Source organism: Bombus bifarius, unplaced genomic scaffold (genome assembly GCF_011952205.1).
Source record: "Bombus bifarius isolate JDL3187 unplaced genomic scaffold, Bbif_JDL3187 scf7180000008148, whole genome shotgun sequence".
NCBI lineage: Eukaryota > Metazoa > Arthropoda > Insecta > Hymenoptera > Apidae > Bombus > Bombus bifarius.
The window spans coordinates 887,530-908,477 of NW_022884475.1; the positions used below are offsets into that span (position 1 = coordinate 887,530).

Consider the following 20,948-nt stretch of genomic DNA (forward strand, 5'->3'; position numbering starts at 1 on the left):
TACATGAATCAGGGAAAAATCTATTACATAAATATCAGAAAAATAAGCTGATATTTTACGAGACATTTATTGAATCAAATATTCTTACTCAAATAAGGTTTACGCATAAATTTCACGGAAATTTATTATTTCATTGCAATAAAGTAACATTTCATTGCAAAAGTAACGAGATATTGATATTTATTCGAAGGTTCGATTGTGGGAGCGGAGTCGGCACAGTTAGAAGCACGCAAACAGTGAGGCTGAACGAATGGAACACCCTGACCGTCTACAGACATCGATGGGACGCCTGGATTCAGTTGAATCAAGAGAAACGTGTCGAGGGAAGATCGAAGGTAAGAATAAGTTCAATGGTCTTCAACGAGGCGTTACGTGTTGGTTAAAAATGGAACGATCGATTGTCGATTATACTGGGAGAAATTTGTCGACGTGACACGCAAATACTTAATCGCGATCTCGTATTGGAATTAGGATTGTCAGCATTTATAGAAACCAGAATTGAAATTGATGATCACTTCCAAAAGACACGATGAATAGCCTCACGAGTATGCAAATGCGCCAATGACCCTTGGAAACTCGACGTTTCGAGGATGATTTCAGAAGAAGGATAATTGTTAGAGGATTAGCTGAAGTAGCGCTGAAACGAAAAAGAATTGATGAAAACAGTATGAATCGTTTCATGTGATTATATAGAGTGAAAATTACTTTCCGAAAAATAATTTTTTAAGACAATTTTTTTAATTATCCGAAAAATTATCAAATGTTATTTTGAAAATGATATAATGCTAAATTTGATAAATTGTAACATCGCAGAAAGCAGCTTCATAAGTAACATTTGGACTATACTTATTTTACGAATATAACATAAACCTCAAGTTCTAAAGATTACTCGTTGCAAATTTATTCATTGAACAGATTTCATGAATCTATTGTATATCTTTATATATCTTTATATTTTAATTACACTTCAAAATCTCAGGAAATCTATAAGTAAAATTCTGCAAACGATATATTTTAAATTATAGTATATTATCACATGAAGCAACTTTATGTAACATTTCAAATTTCAAAGATCACTAATTAAAGATTTATTTACTGACGAAATCTATTATAGTTTATTGATTAAATCTCGAAAACTAAACTTCGAAATCTCAGAAGATAAAAGTTATAAGATAAGTAAACTTTAACAAGCTATCCCTAATGAGATTACAATTACAGACTAAAAGGAAGCGTAATGTAGATCGGCATTTCCCGTTTCAATAAAAATTCACGATCGATCGTAGAGCAAGGATCTCGCGACAAATTTCCATTGACAGATATAACCGAGTTGTGCCGGATTGTTGCACAACGACATCTCGTGTATAAATCCGTTTTCCTCGGCGTAATTTTCCGCCAGTTAAAAGGCGGCACTCGCTTAGACGTTTCCCTTTAAAATCCCGGACTGGCTGACGTCTTTGGTAGAGGGGCGAGCAAATCTTTTCACGACTCACCATGTATTCTTGCCTCAGTGCACGCCGACGTCATCGTTATTCACCTGCATGCAATTCCATCCACGGTACAGGTTTCCCGACGAAAATGTTATTTTCCAAGGAAATTGTCCGTCTAACTACCACCATGCAATTTTCGATTATTCCTCCAGTTTGACTCAACGAGAATTTTATATTATTGTACTGTGGCGGCACTCAACAGCAGATATCCCACCACTCGACACTAACTAGTGTTGGACGACGGCAGCGCAGTGGTTAGCGCCTTAGGCTACGATCGTTCGGGACCCGGGTTCTCGAATCCCGGCGACCGGAGTCCGATTTTTCTTCCACGCATCTAAATTAGAAGAAAAATAGCTGTACCCCATCAGCGACATCTACAGCCAGATCTACACAATCATTACGGACAACACTTACACCTCAGTACCTTAACTCTTAAAATACTTCAATTCTGTATTTTCTTGATCGTTTGCCTTATACTCGTTTCTTCGTTTCCTAATTTAATTCTGTATTACGATGGTCTGTGTTTTGAAGGTTATTATCGATTGGCGAAAATATGAGAATAATATCGAATTTGATAAAATCATGGAAACAAATTCGAAGAATGTTATAACCGTGTTAATTTGTCTTTCCGCTTTACATAATACTTTACTTTCTTGTTTTATGGTTTATTGCGGTATGTTTATTTTTATTTCTTCTTTTCTTTAACTTAATGGGCAGATATATGCTCCATGTTTTGAGGGGACTGCTTTGTTTGCTTGGAAAGTATAAAAATAATAGAAAAACTGAGAATAGTATGAGGATGAATTGGAGGAAAATTTTATGATCTTAATTAGCATCTTATTTTAGACTTATTTTCGTTCGTGCATTTTTTATTCAATTGGAAAGCCTGCGCCGTATTTTGAGCGAACAGATATTGATTAGTTTAGAATTATAAGGAGAATATAAAAATTGCCGAGCGAAGGGAGATTTTTTTCGATGACTTTGTATATCCTTGTCTCGTTTCGATAGCTGATCGACTAGTAATTGCTACGACAATTTGTTCGACGAATTGATAAATTGCTTCTCGATTTCGAAGCCTCAGTTTCCGTGAAATTAATATTTCGTAATGTTTCTTCATGATATCTCTATATATAATTCTGATTTAAAAAAAAAAGTACGAAAACAATTTCAAATTATTCAACGATATTCACATACAGAATGGCCAGGGGGACAAATACATATTGGAAATAAAATATACGATATTCAAATAAGACTACAAACGTTCGATTGGTGGAGAAGGTATCTCAAAAGGCAGGCGACTGACGAAGAAAAGAACTAGGTCAGCAGTGATCTACAAAGGAGACACAACAGTTCTCGGTAATCCTCCAAAAGGGCTCAAATAACTGCAGATCGATCCAGAAAAAGTAAGCTAATTACAACCCCCCTAATACTGACAAGAAAACTGCATATATCTCGACACGTGCGATCACCGAAACAAAGTATTCTTTGCAGCGATGCAAAAGTCATCGAGATGAGATCAAAGAGTCAACGGAATGGAGTAGACAAAAATAGTTGATCGCGTCGGCAGTGAAATTGACTTACGTTAGACTTTTCTCCGTGGATAAAAGACCAGCATCGTCGTTGTGTCTCATTTGTAGAATACAAGAAGAGAAGAAACAAAAAGAACCTTGAAAGAAGAAACGAAAAGGACGGATAGAAGCAGACAGACGAAGAAACAGGACAAAGTAAAAGAAAAGCGAAAGAAAAAACCGAATGAAAAGAGGGTAGAGAGGGACAAAAGTATACGTTGACCCCGGTGCAGTCAGGAGAACTCGTAGAATAAAACCGAGACGAGTAAGTGCCGGAGCATGATTAAAACGGGGCACTGTAGCCGAATAATGGACGGTGCCGTGTATGCGTTTGTTAGAGAGGCGGAAAAAAAGAGAAAAGACTGTGCTACGGCGTGCGAAAGACATTCACAGGGACGGCACGTCAAAGATTTTCCGGTGTTTGCGTCGGAACAGGGTCGACACAGGGTTGGAATATTACTTTCGACTCGTTTGAAAACGACAGCCCGCAAATTACGCGGCCAAATGGAGCGTGAAAACGAGTCGAGCCCACAGACTTTCGCCTGATACTCGTATGAGAATTCATCTCTTTCGCGAGTGTCCCGAGCTGTTTGATCGGCTGCCAATTAATGACCGCGTTTAACGCTTCGACAATTCCAGGAATTATGAAGAAACCAGTCCCTCTGTCCCCGGATTTTCGAGCTGTTTTAATATCACACGATGCGTCAGAGCAAAGAGTAAAACTATACAGTATAGACAGAGTAATTAGTCGATGGTTTTTAATTAATGGACCGTTTTATAAGTTCTGTGAAACTTGGCATTTCTCTTGAGATAAATTAGGATATAAGAATTATTATCATGCATATAAATTATACAAAGTCACATCTGTCAAAGTTTTGATCATTTTAATATTATAGCAAGGGTACATAAATATTAACAAGTATAAGGTACTTAAGCAATTTTATTGTTTGATGAATTATACGTATCACATGGACATTACAACACATCAGGTTGAAATATATCACTCTCATAGGTTAATAACGAGTCTCTCTGTCAAAACGTTAGAATGTTTCTCTTCAAGTTTCTCTTCTCAGAGCGATATCCACCCGTCTTAGAGCAGAAATATTCTATCTGAATTTGATTGCAGTCTGGCATAGTAGATAACGTGTATATACGCACGTGTGCAATTAAGTCGTAGAAACAACATGGATACGATGTAATTAGAGAATCTGATGATGGTTGATGTCAAGGGAACACGGTATATGCGAATTAACATTGCAAATTCGTGATAATTATACAGCACGTGGAAACGGATATACAATCTAGAAAAATAACGGAGAAGAAAAGACTTACGCAAATTAAGGTAACGTTATAACATTCAACTCCTGAAAAATAATTCCGTTGGTCAGTAACGAAACCAGACTAATGTCTGTTATTTTTCTCTATTTTTCATCCATGTACTATAACGCGAAATTATCATCTTACACGGCACGAAATCTCTGCAGATCGCGTATCGTGCAACATAATACGTTCACGTGAAAAGGTTTGATGTATTTTCAACTCCCCTTCGTGTTTATGGCCCACGATCGGACATATAAAGACAAATGGCCGGTCTTGTGAACGATGAATAATCGAACCACGCCTATGAAACGGACTACGCCACACTGTGTAATCAGTAAAATGCAGCGTTACCTGTGAAACTTGCCCATAGTTTGCTCGATTAAGGAAATTCAACCGCGATGTCGCGTATCATCGGCGTTTATCGATTTCCTCGTTCACCCTGCTCTAAGAGAAGGCTAATTTTACCCTAATTCGCGTATGCCGGTATAATGAAACTGGGATGGTGTACGATGTTTCTCGTGTGTGCATGGTTTTTATGAAAATTGTTATAATCCTTTTGTGGTATAGCAGCAACGGAAGCTGCGTTTTCGTCAATAAAATCTAAGATTTCGGTATTTCGGTATTTCGGCGTTATAAATACCATAGTTTCTCGCTACAGATGAATTAAATTTTATTATGTACGTGTATAATAGTTGGTCATTTTGGACTAGACTCGTGAATTTTATTTAATAAATTTAATAAATTACAATTAACTTTATTTAATACTCTATAATTTACATATTAAAGGACGTTGTTAATTTAGCGCGCTAACGTAGACCAAACTCGACTATTGTGCTCATTTATGATCCAGTAATATTTAATTGGGGATTGGAATACAGGGTTAACAATAGTTAGTGAAAATGAAACTTTGATCATCCTCTGATGTCTAGAATTTTCGTTTAAACGATGTGAAAAGCTAATAATTTCTTAAAAATATGGATTTCCTCTTCTTTAAGAGTGTTTAAAAAAAATCAGAGCCTGGAGCATAAAGTATCCATCAAGGCAAGAAAATAATTCTTAAGAATATATGTAAATTCACTTCGTTTTAAGCTCATGGTTGGAAACGTCTAATGATATTTGACATTTATTAAGACATTTTTTTTTCTTTCAATTGTTATATATTTTTGAAGTTTGATTTCAACTTTTTCAAACATCCTGCGAGATGCATTTTAATGCTTATTATTTCTAATCGTTAGACTATCTATCAAATTTATTATTATTATTTATATTTTCTCTATAATTATTATTATTATATACTTCTTTTTCTTTCAAAACATTTAAATAACTAGAAAACAGCGTTTTACTACATCTCGCAGCAGCATTTTCTTTAAATTACACGATGGAACTAGCCGGCATTTCGCTCTCGAATTAAAAGTCTTTAAAAGCTACCTACTTTCTAAGCCTCCGTCCCTCGGTGTCTCTTTTTCTTTCCTCTCTGGTCTCGGTCGTTCTTCTTTTTCCCCCTCGTTCTAGCTTTCCCTCTCAACCATTCTCATAAGACTTGCAAATTGTTTCGTAATAAGTTAGTACGCCGCGTTCGCGGGAAGAGAAAGACCCGCTACTTTTCTCGGCCAGGGGAAGAGTGGTTTCGAGTGCTCCTTTAAAAACACAGCCAAGTTCGTCTACGGCCAAGTTCCGCGAAACAATCGAAGAATATTGTCGACTATCGCGGCTCACCGGGGCGAAAAGAAATCTTAAATCAACGAGCAAGAAATCACGGCTCTCCCCGCGCGACGATGGAGGGCCTCTTATCAACTGATAATTGTGCTTTATCCCCGCGAAGAACACTGTCGTTTTTTAAAGAAGTTCATTGCAAGTCAAAAAATATCATTGTCTATTTTTTTACCTTTCTCGACGCGCTATTATTATTAATTCCAATAGTATTGTGTTCATACAGTGCTTTCCAAATCTATTGCAATGGCCTTTGGTACTGAATAAGTAGTTTAAAATCGGACCAAATGATGGGTGTTTTTTTTTTTAGAAGTTTGGAGGATTAGTTTACTAGATGACGTAGTAAAAAAATTCGGGAGGAGAAGAGCAAATGTCGTAAAGCTATTTTTCAACTTCCTTATCTGAGCTTGTAATGAAAATGTAAACGACGCGTTGTAAACATTTATGTCAGTTATATATATGCTGAAAATTTTATCGAAATCAGTCGATGCGGAAACAAGCGACAGCCATCGAAAGGTGTAGATTTTATACCGAAAGTCGCGAAAGCCGTGATTTTCGCCGTTTTTAACCGTTTACAGCTCGTAGCAACGTTAACTGATTTCGATGAAATTTTTAGCGTGTACGAAACTCATATAAGTGTTCAAAATGTATCATTTAAATCTCCATTGCAAGGCCAGGTAAAAGGGTTGAAAAATATCTTTACTTTGTTCTTTGCCACTTTTTTATACGTCATCTAGTAAACTAATCCTTTTAAGTTCTAAAAGAAACGCAATTCGTTTGACCCAATTTTAAAAAAATTATCCACTTACAAAGGTTGTTGTGACAGGTATGGTAGTCACTATACATATACGTATGTAACTTTATAATGTTAAATGATTTTGAAATACGAATATTTTATTTATAAATGAATGATATATTAACTATCTTTTCTTCTATATTTCAACTTTTCGGCAATTTTTTAACTTCTCTCTTGAAATATTGTTAAGATCTTGACGCAAAGTATTCTCTTACTGCTTTGAAGTCCTTCATTGTATTAAATTTCTTACCTTTTACAGTATCTTATAGTGATCGAAAGAAATGAAAACGTGAATAAGGAATAAAGCGAATGACGCTATAATTTCTAATTATACTATTTATATATTTTATCTACATAACGTTATGTACGCTGTGCAGTTGGAGATCGTGTGATTTTTATTTTTGTATCGATGCTGCTTTTATTCGGACTCTTTCTATTTTGTCATAGAAATCCAAAGTACAAAGTAATATTACTTCAAAAAATTACCAATATTATATTTTCTACGTTTATCGTTTTATAAATTATCTGATTCCTTATATGAAATTTGCATTAATTCGCGATTGTTATGTAAACTGTTAAAACTCTTGATAAGTCAAGCGTAGTAGATACATGGTCGAATAAGTAGAATAAGAATTCGCACGCGATCGAACTAGTAAAATAGGTGCGGATACGATCAAGCGAGTAGAACAGAGCTTTATATAACAGACGTGAAGGACAGGTTGAGCATATGATTAGATTGCTTGAACATATCCCACGCAAGATTAGAATAGTAGAACAAGTTACGTGTGTAATCAACCGGGTAGGAAAGATTATGTATATTATCGATTCATTAGATGGGATAATATGTATGTAAAACTAACCTCCTAAACAAATTCGTTAATATGTGTTTATAATAAACAAATTAAGTATATTCGTCGTGTACATATGTGGTATAAACGAAAGAAAAATGAAGTGTTGAACTATTATCGATGAAGTAGAATAGGCCACTGAATAGTCAGACAGAACAACAAAAATTCGTATCACAGTAGCGATGCACAGTAGTAAAAATGAATTATTTTAAGCAACTCTGTATTTACACATGCGCGATATTAAAATGTTCTCACGACAAAAAAAAATTAACAAAAAGGGTATGTCAAGGCAAATAATTTTAAAACTTTAAATTTTACGAACGTTAATTATTTTCCACGAGACTAAAACGATAAAGAATCAGAATTCTTTTACGTTTCTATTCCATCAACCTTAAAAACTATTCTTAACTTAAAAAGGCGATTAATCATTATCAACCTTTAATCCAAAATAAAAATAAGGAAACAAAGGTATGAAATTTGCGAACGTTCCAACCCAATGTTTTCGCAAAAATTTTATCTGGGGTCGAGAAAAACGGTAATCGATGCGCGGTCTCAAGGATTGGCCCCGCGATACGAAGACGGACCGTCTATTTTCCCTGGAGGTGAATTTAATTACCTTTAAAATCAGCGGACATCGCTGGCAAATGGGTCCGCGAACCGAGCTCACTTTATTCCGAAGTGCCATTAAGCACCGGTATCCTAACGACAGCATCGTAATTAGAGGAGCCGACCTCTGACCATTCCGCATGTTCTTTTTTCGTCTCTACATTTGCTTTTTTTTCTCACCTTCCGCATGGCCCTTCTTGACTTACTGTTTCGTCCTATTCTTTTTCGACGAGTCGCAACAAAATCGTCGCATGTCTCAAAACAAAGGAGCAACAACACAGACATTGCCACACGAGATTGACGAGTCTCTCCTTTTACCTTTTCGCCTTTTGTTTCGAGTAGTTTAGCACGTATCCTTTGGCACTGGTTTGCGGTTCATTCATGAAAATGCCGGGAATTCACATCGCAAGAGAATTTTTGATAAATAGTTGGGTCTTTGTGAAATTCATGAATCAACCACCCAGTTTGCCTCTTCCAGGATTAATTAAAATACGGCTTTACGGATTTAATACATTTTGATCATTGCAAAAGAATGTTGGAATTGTTGGAATTAAAGTCGTTTGCTGATTATTGCTGGTAATTTTCTGGTCTACTTTTATAACGCTCAAACTTTTTAATTATTATTTTTCATACCAACGACAAGTTATTTGTTCTTTTACAAATACTATAATTTTTTTGAGAATCGTATATTGTAATTGCTTATAGTTAATTAATGTAACTCTTTTGAGAATTACGTATTGCAATTACTTATAGCCGCTGTAACTTTTTCGAAAATTCTACTAATGTTTTGTGGCGGCACTCGACCACGGAAATTTCCAACGGCTTCACGGCACAAAGCACTATACCTTTAAAGCGTAAGGCCGACAGGCCTAATGTACCATTGATATCCCTACGGTTCTTTCGTCGAATATTCGGTACAATGCATACGCGGCAACCGTCGCGATCTTCTAATAAACACGCGCGTGGTGGGGATATCGAGAGGCAACAAAGGAAAGAATCTGTTCGGATTTGAACCAAAAAGATTCATTCTGCCCTGAGCCGCGAAATGCGAATGGTGAAGAGAAACGAGTTGTCTACTCTTGAGAGTTCGGTTAATCGTTACTGTTATTAATCGTTGTTAAGCGTCAACCGTTGTTAATCGTTAATTGTTGTTAATTGATAGAGTCTAATAAACGTTATTGGTTGTTGAACATATTCGAGTGTACCTTCAGTACCTATCACGACCTATTCACCTCAAACTGGTGACCCCGACGTGATCTGAAGCTAAAGAGGTGACCGTAAATGTGATACTGAGACTCCAAACGCCGCGAATTAAAACAGCTGTGCGATGGCAAATACCGATGAGACCGCGAACGGCGCACAACAAACCTGTCAAATGATCAACATGCCCCCGCTGCAGCCCTCGGAGGTCACGGCGTGGTTCTCGCTGCTGGAGATGCAATTCGAGGACATGGATCTCACGGACGACAAGCGAAAGTTCCTGAACCTCGCCAGGTGCCTCGGCGGCCGGTATCTGTCACATATCGAGGACGTGAGGAGGAGGACACCAGAGGCGAAACGATATAAAAAATTAAAAGACGAGATCATCCGAGAGTTGGCTGATACAGCCGGCACGAGGTCACGCAGGCTGCTGACCTCCGAAGAGATGAGCGACCGAAAGCCGTCCCAATTCCATCAGCATCTGAGAAGACTAGCCGGCCCCTCCATGTCGGACGACTTCGGTGCGGATCAACGAAACACATTCGCTAAGAAGACAGAAGGTCGCCGTTATCGAGACCGAAAGAACGGGAGGCGAACGGCGAGATTGCCCCCAGAATTGTCGGACGACAGGCTCTCCAGAATAGAAGCACAAATCGAGGCACTGCGCCTCAACCGGCGCCGCTATCAACGTCCAACCACGAGGCGGCATAGACCGCGCCCGGGAGAAGATTCATAGAACTCCGATCTTTGCTATTATTATGCGACGTTCCGAGCACGCGCGAAGAAGTGCCGTTCACCATGCACCTGGAACCAGGGAAACGAGACCGGCCATCTGTAAACGCGGCAAGCGACGAAGGCCTAGCATCCCGCCGCATATTTGTGAGGAACAGGAGCGCAAAAATCTCCTTCCTAATGGACACCGGCACCGACGTATGTGTATTTCCGCGCAACAAAATACGCGGGCCCGCGAACAAAAATACGTACGGCACTACCCTAGTGTCCTTCGACTTGGCATTGCGTCGAGCGATGAAATGGCGTTTTATAATAGTGGACGTTGACACACCCATCATCGGGGTGGACTTCCTCAGTCATTATGAATTGTGGCTGGACGCGAGGAATAAACGCCTCATAGACTCTACCTCGAACCGGTCGACGAAAGGATACACGGCCACGACCCAGATTGCGTCGATTAAGACAATCATCGGAGAGTCGACGTATCACCGACTCCTTGCCGAATTTTCGGACCTAACCCGCCCACTGGCTTTTGGACAAGAGAAAACTCGGCACGGTGTGGTATATCACATCGAAACCACACCAGGCCCGCCTTCTATAGCAAACCCCGCCGACTCGCACCTGACCGACTTAAACAGGTTAAGGCGGAGTTCGAAGTCATGATCGAGCAAGGCGTGATGCAGCCATCGAGAAGCCCATGGGCATCACCCTTGCACATCGTTCCAAAAAAGGACTGAGGGATTCGACCGTGTGGCGGCGACTACCGGGCATTGAACGCCCACACCATTCCGGACAGATACACACCGCCGCACATAGAGGATTTCGCACAGAACTTGCATGGTAAGCGCATTTTTTCTAAAATCGACCTCGTTCGCGCTTACCATCAAATTCCGATTGCGCCGGAAGACGTCGAGAAAACAGCAATAACAACACCGTTCGGTCTGTTCGAAGCGACCAACATGATGTTTGGGCTTCGGAACGCCGCGCAACGTGTCAGAGATTCGTAGACGAAATCGTACGAGGCCTTGATTTCGTCTACGCATATATAGACGATTTCCTCGTAGCTTCCGAGAATGATGAGCAGCACCGCGAACACTTACAGGTTCTGCTTAAACACCTCAACGACTACGGGATCGTTATTAATATCGCGAAGTGCGAATTCGGCGTCCACGAAATTCAATTCCTCGGTTATACTGTAACCGCTGAGGGGATAAAGCCGCTGACTGAACGCGTTGACGCTGTCACGTAAAGTCGGTACTTGGGTGGTAGTAAGAAGGCTGAGTCGTAACCCAACTACTTATTTTCCTTTATAAAACTTTATTATAAATGTTCACACTTACAAAATAATACCGACATGGAGAAAAGGGGTTGTATGAGTACAGCAACTAGAAGAAGAACAAGAACTGCCCGAGCTGGGTGAAGTCTCGGTTTATATACGTTTTGGTTTTAGGATGTTGAGGGGCTAGGTGTAGGTTATGATGTAGAAAGTGTCCGAAGGTCGGGGGTCCATATCCTATCTCTGATGTGGACTGAGGTGCATCACAACCTTGGTGTATGTTATGATGATAAGGTGGTGATGTATCCAAAAGTGTCCAAAGGTCGGGGGTCCATATCCTATCTCTGATGTGGACTAAGGTGCGTCACAGTCTTGGTGTATGCTATGATGATAAGGTGGTGATGTGTCCAAAAGTGTTCGAAAGTCGACCGTCGATGTATTATCACTGATGTAGGTTGAGATGTGATTGATGTCACAACGCTATCGTTAAAGTACCGTTACCCGCGACCGTTAAAGATCTTCGAAGATACCTCGGTATGATTAACTTTTACAGACGTTTCATATCGAGGACCGCGCACACTCTCCGACCACTCAACGACTTATTGAAAGGCACAACGAAGCGCAACGCGTCTATTGAGTGGTCCGAGCATGCCGAGAAAAGCTTCCGCGAGTCAAAACGCGTTTTGGCCGACGCGACAATGTTAACGCACCCGATCCCCGGCGCGCCCGTTAGCTTCGCGGTTGACGCATCCGACTACGCTATTGGTGCGGTATTTCAGGAGCGCGTCAACGATTCTTGGCAACCACTAGGCTTTATGACGAAAATGCTGTCCCCCGCGCAACGAAAATACAGCGCGTATGACTGGGAATTGCTGGCGATGTACTACGCGGTTAAACGCTTCCGACATGCCGTCGAATGTAGAGAATTCGCGATCTATACAGATCACAAACCCCTAATTTACGCGTTCAAGCAGAATCCCGACAAGTGTTCGCCAAGACAGTTTCGACATCTGGACTACGTCGGACAGTTTACGACGGATATCCGACATATAAAAGGGGTAGAGAACAACGTAGCCGATACTCTATCTCGCATCGAAGCGATCGGGAAATCAGTAGACTACTATACGCTAGCTGCAGCACAAGAGAAGGATAACGAGCTGCGCGAAATTATCAACTCTGGCTCGAGCGCGCTGCATTTGAAAAAGGTACGATTTCCCGATCAAGGCGCCGAGTTATATTGCGATATTACAGCTTAGACCGTGCGACCGTACGTACCGGAACCGTTACGGCGCATCGTATTCCAATCGCTACATGGACTTTTCCATTCGGGAAAAAATTGGTGACGACGCGCTTTGTCTAGCCGTCCGTAAATAAAGATTGCCGAACGTGGACGCGACAATGCATACCGTGTCAGCACAATAAAGTCACCAGGCACGTATCCTCACCCGTTGGTTCGAGCATATACACTTAGACATTGTCGCCATGCAATATTCGCAAGGATACCGGTATTGTCTAATGTGTATCGACCGTTTTTCTCGTTGGCCCGAAGCCATTCCTATCGCCGACATGGAAGCGCCAACCGTTGCTTAAAGCCCGCCTTCATCATACCAGAGGACCTCGAACAAAGAACCGCCGAGACCCATAACGTGTTGATTCCGGTGAGGCCTCGGTACGAACAAGACGCAGATCAAATCAACGCCCGCGATGAAAGTGGTGTAAGCAACGACAACCGGACGAACGAAGAAATCACCCGGAATAGACACGTTATGCAGTCAGGGCGTAGAGTCCGATTGCCCGATTGGTTTCAGGCAGGTTTCGGCTAGGTGTTAAAAGTCACCGGATGCGGAATTACCCCCGACATTTGTAAAGAATGACGACGAACGATTTTTTTTTTTTAAACGTTGTCACTGGTAAGGGGGTGCTGTGGTGGCACTTGATCACGGAAATTTCCAACAGCTTCGCGGCACAAAGCGCTATACCTTCAAAGCGTAAGGCCGACAGGCCGTACCATCGATATCCCTACGGTTTTTTCGTCGAATATTCGGTAGAATGCATACGCGGCAACTGTCGCGATCTTCTAATAAATACGCGCGTAGTGGGGATATCGAGGGGCAACAAAGGAAAGAATCTGTTCGGGTTTGAATCAAGAAGATTCATTCTGCCCCGAGCCGCGAAGTGCGAATGGTGAAGAGAAACGAGTCGTCTACTCTTGAGAGTTCGGTTAATCGTTACTGTTATTAATCGTCGTTAAGCGTCAACCGTTGTTAATCGTTAATTGTTGTTAATTGATAGAGTCTAATAAACGTTATTGGTTGTTGAACATATTCGAGTGTACCTTCAGTACCTATCACGACCTATTCACCTCAGTTTTAACGATTTAACGATTTTTATTAATTAAAACGATTAAATCGAAGATTAAATTATCATCTATGCTTAAAATTCACTGAAATTCAACATTGATCCGTTGTTCATTTTAATACGTATTAAGCTATTTTATAATAAAGTAATTGACAAAACGATGGAAGTAGCTCTCCCGATAATTATATTGTCCAGCATTCCACTGGCGAAGCTCGAGACTCGAATGATACCTTCATTTTTCGCCGTTGACTGAATAATATAAGCGTAATCTGCTTGAAACACAAAACACGTTTCTTGGGTATCTAATTTTCTCTACTTTGTAACAGGTCGCGGAATAACTAGTACTCGTCGCAGCTACTTTAATTTGTCCTCCCTCTTCCTTTTTTCTTTCTTTTTCCTGACTAGACAATGACGACGTGGCACGAAAGGAAGCAAAACGGGACAAGCTTGTAAAAAAGTCCGTTAGATGAGTGGTTTCCACGTGATCGCGATTAAATATTTGATATCACAACAGTAATTTAATATTTCATTTGTCACGTGTCGGAAAAATATATTTCCTTTCGTTCAATTGTGACGTTGATCTTTGTTATTTTTTTATCAATTCATAAACGTTTATTCAATTGCTACCTCTTTCGTTGGTCTCGTTCGTTGCGCTATGTCTATTTTATCCATTTCGATTTATTCGGTGATAAATCCGTTTTATACCTGAAACATATAGCAACGAATAAAAGTAGCACAGTTGAAATTCAATGAAGTGCACTTTATTTTCATGTTTCACGTTATTCGTTCTCGTAATTTGGCATTTCTCGAAAATATTTCAAAGGTCACTAAATTAACTACGATTCACATGATTTTTAAAACAGCCAAATACACATTGTCGGCACTGTCTAATTTTCAGAGATCGATATCTAATCTCAAAGAAAGATATCGTCCTCAAACAGTATCAAAGAGAATTCCCTCGAAATACAGACATCAAATTGAAGGTATCAAAAACATTTTCTGCGAGACGAATTCAAAAAAACAACGCCATTTCTCTGTTACGTTCCACGCTGTTCGACTATGCTCGCGGAGAGACGCGTCTGCGATGTGACTCGTCAACAATCATAAATTCTCGTTTCGATTAGTAGATTCCACGAATCAGCCAATTCCCTATCTCAATTACGATGATAGAGATATTTAGACAGAATCTGACACAGGGTTTTAAAGTTTAAATATAACTGTATATTTCACAAAGAACACCTTCAAAGACTGAATGTGCGGATGAACGTTAAGTGTACGCGGAATAGTATGGTTTTACTGCGTGTCTTGTGCGGAAAGCTGAGTGCAAGTGAAGTATCGGTGATACATGTGGAAAAGATGAAAACTTGAGATGGGCGTACCTAGAACATGGAACAAGCTGATTCACCAATTACAATTTTCGGTGAGGAAGTAAGGGCAACGGTCATTGCTGCTAATTAGTTGGAAAAACTGATAGGAAAAATGAGAACTGATCACCCTCAAACTGAAATCTCGCGTGTCTCAAAGTTTAACTGTTGCCGTTAATAAAATTAAGGAGTGCCTCGACTTAAACAATGCATCGTAAAAACAAAGAACTCGACGGCAAACATTAAACCTTATGGCGGGCAGATGGAATCAGTGATAATAAAAATTAATTTTCGACGCGGCAGTAACGGCTACTTGGGGATTATTACTGGCTCGGAGAATATGTTAAGAAAAGTGTAGGCAGAGAAAAGAACTGGGAGAAGGTATATGGCATCTTTAGAAAGTTAGAAACTGCTATTCTCGAAAGGTTGTTGTGGATGAAGAAATGGACGAATGTGTAACGACTGAGTCGCGGTACGGAACACACGTCATTTCTTCGCTTCATTCCAACTAGAAGAGACGTCTTTGATCCTCAATGACGAGGAAAGCAACTCTAAAGAAAGAAAGCATGAAAAAACAAGGAAAATGCACAGGGCTTGGTATATCTGGTATTAATTCACCGTGGAATTAATGGGATTAGTTAAAAAGTATGTTTCTTGTCCTCATCTTTCACATCCCTTCAATAAGATCTTCTGAGTCGTAGAAAATCAGTCTTTCGTTGGGAAGTAGCGTCAGATTAAACACATCTGACGACTCATCGTAACTATAGCCGACTGTTCCCTGTCGGTTTCGCCAGAAAGAAACTGAAACGAACGACGAGAAACCGGATTGTATCGCGTCGTCTCGCGAATTTGCTTGAAAACGACGGATTATCCACATTCTCCATCTTCAAACGATCCCGTGACTGTCCCCCGCGAGGTTCCAACTCGCGAACACACTCGCAGTTTTCGCGTGAAAAATGGGTCGAGCGACAAGGATCAAGCAAAGAGAAATAAATTGTACGCTGTCCCTCCTGGGAAACCTTGCTTGAAATCTCGAATGAAAGAATTCCGCGCGATGAGGATGAGGAGGAGATCGGTCTAAGATGGTGATTCGCCGGTAGACAAGATGAAAAGGATTTTGTACGGCACGTGATAAAAATAGAAATCAAAGGTAGTGAGGGAGTTGAGAGTAAACGAAATTATACGTTGGTTATAATTACAGTACGCAAAATAATTTAAATAACAAAACCTAGACAGAAATTTGTTTTACGTACTAAATATCGTAACAAGTACTATGCTTTGAATGTTTCCAAAATATCAGATTATTACGCTGGACAAATACTAGGTTATTTCTAATATTATCTAATTAAAACTAGCATCGTGGACACTGTATAGACTGTATAGAACTGTAATATGGATCTATATTTGGCTAGATAAATCGCTTATTGAAAAATTTCAAATTTCAAACGCTTCATATCGTATAAAAGAGAAAAGAACCTACAGAATATTCGTCGGATTTCAAAAACGGAATCCTTGATCCGACAATGAACAGTCAGAGTTAATAAAAGCGACGAGGGAAGCGTATTTCGAATTTACCGCATGGTGCGCCTTTTTTAACAGGCCACCGCTGCGCAAAGAGGAATCACGCGTTTCGAAAATGAATCTTGCCGCGCGCGACTGACCGGACTTTCGGTGAGGCAACATCAAAGAGAAATTGGGCTAACCTGCATTTCTAAAAGAGCGTATCCTTTCATCTTTGTCGTAAAATCTCATTTAGGCTGATACATATATCATTTCTCACGACTCGATGTTAATCGTGGCCCGCTTCACTTTCGTTGCACGTCGATACGAAACCTAGTATTTTCATAATGGCGGAGTGCAACCTCCGCGAGCAATCGAAAAATATATCATAAATATACCATATCAAAAGATTCTTTTCTCTTTCTTCGCGAGTACCTAAATACCCCAGGAAAAATTTATTTCCTTTTTTGGCATTTATCGACAATTAGTTTTGGTCAGTCGATGTGATTAAATAGCTTTCTGAAAAAAAGGCCTCTACGTTTAGAGTAAATATATTACACATATATATTGTGTAAGCGTGTAGTTTTCAGTGAAATAGTTGGATTATTTTACGAAATTTTTGTTCATTTTACAAACATGAAACGAATGAAGTCATTTAAGAGTCATTGTAGTTTCTAATGCAAGTGCAGGTAATAGTTAAAAAAAAAAAATTAGGACTAAAACTTCCGATACGATTTACACTTTGGTTTTACAAGAACATGTGAGAGAAACTGTGCAGATGCTAGAATATGTTATATAGAAAATGCGTTCGAATGGAAATTGTTAAAAAATAGAAACTGTTTCATAAATTCTGCCCTTTCATCTTTTTACGGGAAATTTGAAAATACAGAAAATTCGAAAGTCACAATCTTAGTTTACGTTTTGTCGCATTTAATGGAGAAAGCTTGTTATAGAAATTGGAGTAAAGGATTGATCCAAACTGGAGGGCAAACTGGAAGAAATTTTGACTTTGATCTTTGGGTTTTTATATTTTACTTCCTACGAAAATTGCATGTACTTTATATCCTTTTTGTATTATTTAACGCTTTCATTAGATCCTTTTACCATACTTTGACATTTTTTAAAGTATCTGTGTCTTTTATGTTGTTATTAATCTTGTATATTTAATTTAATTCAACGAATAACGAGCTTCGTGAATCATTTTATATTTTCCGCGCAAAAGTCTTTCTCTTCAGTCTCATCTCGCATCATCACGCATCTCGCAATTTATTCGATCCACTTTTCCTATGTCGAAATACAAGATTTCAGTTAATTAAGAGGTCGACGTACTAATTTCCAAGATATCTAAATAAATATAATTCAGTCGTGGAAGCTTTTATCCTTTTAACGACGATAGTCCTGGTTTTTGATGGGGAAAAAACGATCCGTTGCGTTCAGTTCCGGAATTGATTAACAAAAAGTTTTCATGGTAGAACAGGAATTGGACGAAATTAAAACTCGAAAGTCAATTACAAGTTATCATTGCACGGCGAGCAATCTCCAAGAAAAGTCCAAGGATTCGTTTAGTTTGACGTCGAAACAATCCCACCACTCGTCGAGCACGATCTGAGCGCGTATTTTAATTGGAAACGGAATTATTTACGAAACGATTCTCTTTTTCCTTCTCATCTACACGAAATATTCCTCGCGTAACGTTGAATGCGATCTGTCTCTTTTGTTTAACGAGAAGCTAACAGAACACGATACAAAATCCGAGTAAAAAGAAGGATTAACCTAAACGATACCCTTTACAGCGAGATATGACACTATAATCAGCGCAGATTTAACACGCTAAGAAATTTATCCCTGCTTGTTTTATAATTTGATAATTAATTGAATTCGACACGTTGCTGAAAACGGAGGAAAACAGAAATTCAGGCCACGTGAATTTTAGCAAATTACGGAGATGGATTAATTAGATAAAAGTTTTTAATTAATCGTTTGATCCTTATTGATTTTGCATTAACGAGCTTTTTAAGCTCACAAGTAAAATAGTTTGGCCTGTGAATTAATTGCAGTAACTAATGGAAACTTGTTTAAAACAGAAGTTTGGTCAATTCATTGTTGGTATCGTTTTAATACATAAGCGGCGGGTTTCTAGTAAAATCTGTATACATGTTGGTAATTTCTAATTTACGAATTAATAATAGAACAGTTAATAGTTTTCCTGCAAAAGATGAAATGGAAGGACAGAAGTATGGTATCAAGATTTAGATGTAACGAAACCAGAGCAAGGGAACACTGGAAAGAGGAGGGAGAAAGAGGATGCAGATTATGCAAAGAAGGAGAGGAGGACTTGAAACACATATTAGAGGAATGTGAGATAGCAGGAGGAGCAAGGAACAGGGTAGAAACACTAAATGAGACTGGAGAAGGACTGGCAGAATTGAAAGCGATAATAGAGAAGAGAAGAGTAGCAGAAGAGTAACAGGAAGGGAGCACAGCAAGGAAATAAAAGCCAAAGACTGAAAGAGCACTTAGTTATAAGTGTTAGTTATAAGTTAGTACATAGAGATAGATCAAGTAAAGTGCAATAGTTAAGTATAAGCAGTTGTATATAGTTATAGAAGAGCTAGTGTAAGAGATATATAAGTGATGTAATGGAATTATATAAGAGATGTAAACCGAAAGTCGTCCAAAGCCGAAAGGTATGGACTAAGTATAAATAAATAAATAAAAATAAATAATAGTTTTCCTGCAAGCTCTGCAACGTAGCCAAACATAGGGATGAAGGAATATTTAAAAAACAAAATAAAGAAAAGAAAACACTAAAACACTTTAAATTAATTCAACATTATATTTAAATGAGAATGCATCTAGACTAATTCCTCAGTATAATTAAGCAAAAATCCAAGCGCCCTAATTTGTAGATTTCCTCAGGATAACTAGAAAACTTTCCTCATCCGAAAAGAAATCCGATCAAAATTATTTTTCGTTCCAATCGACGCAGGTCGATAGTTTCTTCGTCGCGAGTTTCAAACTAACAGAGAAACCTTTTAGACGGAGCTGGAACTAGATGATTCCCGGGCAAACTGGTCCGTACAACTCACGCTGAAACTTTCGAGACTTTTGTAAGTGCATTAACTCGAAGGCTGCGAGCCAGGATTCACGCGTACGTACAAGTCAACCCTCAGCCCTTTTCATACACCGTGTTTGATACGTATGTACAGTACACTGTCGCTCATAAATATGTGGACATTTTGGTCGATTTTTATTAACAGCGTCTAATAATTACTAAGAATGTATAAATAAACGGCAGACTAATGATTTAAAAGCAATATTTAATGTCTTCTTGTGCTATAGATCGTATATTAAAATTAAATACATCATCTGTCAACGTACGAAACAGTTATAAATATTGTCGTCAAGATTAATCATGATAGTCTGAATCAACTTGAGAGAACCATTTTCTGTCTTATTTATAGCTTGACAAGCAGATGAACTGAATGTAACAAACTCTATAAATCTAAATTTTAAAAAACCGCTCCACAATACTTGACACTTATAGATGCCAATCTTTTTATTGCATATTAACTTTCAATTAAAATCAAATTTTATCGCATCCTGATATTCTATTAGATCGTCCGAAAAGTTTCTTTCGTTTTATAAGGAAATAATGAATCCACAACATTTTTCGTTTTATATTATTTTGTCGAATTACGTATGATTAATTTTGTTCTATCAAAATAAAGATCACAACATTCGACAGATTAGATTTTATGTAAAGATGCATCGTTGTAAAAGACGGGTCTGTAAAAGAAAGACACTTTTCGGACGACTTAATATGATAATTTTGATAAAGGATAAAATTCTAGAATTTTAAATTTTTGCATTGTAAAGTAACAACTAATTCTACGATATTAAGTTCTTCTATTTGTAATTTTTGTAATTATTTATATCCTGTTAAAAATAAGTATATATAGTATAAATGAGTATAAATATAAACATATGTGCCCATATATTTTTGAGTATTAATGCACAGAGACACGAGTATACCCGTATAAGGATGCACAAAGAGGTTCTAGGCGAACTAGGAATACAATAAATTCCCAGCAGCTATACTCAGGCACCGAGTAGGCAAATATGGGCCATCTTGGATGTATAATCCAACGTAAATTGCTACCTAGCATCTCACATCGCGTTT

General features: G+C 38.7%; 1 protein-coding gene across 3 annotated transcripts in view; it reads left to right on the forward strand.

Annotated features, from left to right (window-relative positions):
• LOC117208630 (pikachurin-like) overlaps positions 1-20,948 on the forward strand; it is a 264,459-nt gene that overhangs the window by 205,527 nt on the left and 37,984 nt on the right. For all 3 annotated transcript variants that reach the window (XM_033449890.1, XM_033449888.1, XM_033449891.1), the window contains exon 7: positions 191-335. In XM_033449890.1, coding sequence (XP_033305781.1) covers positions 191-335 — 145 coding nt within the window. The remainder of the gene's footprint in view (positions 1-190; positions 336-20,948) is intronic.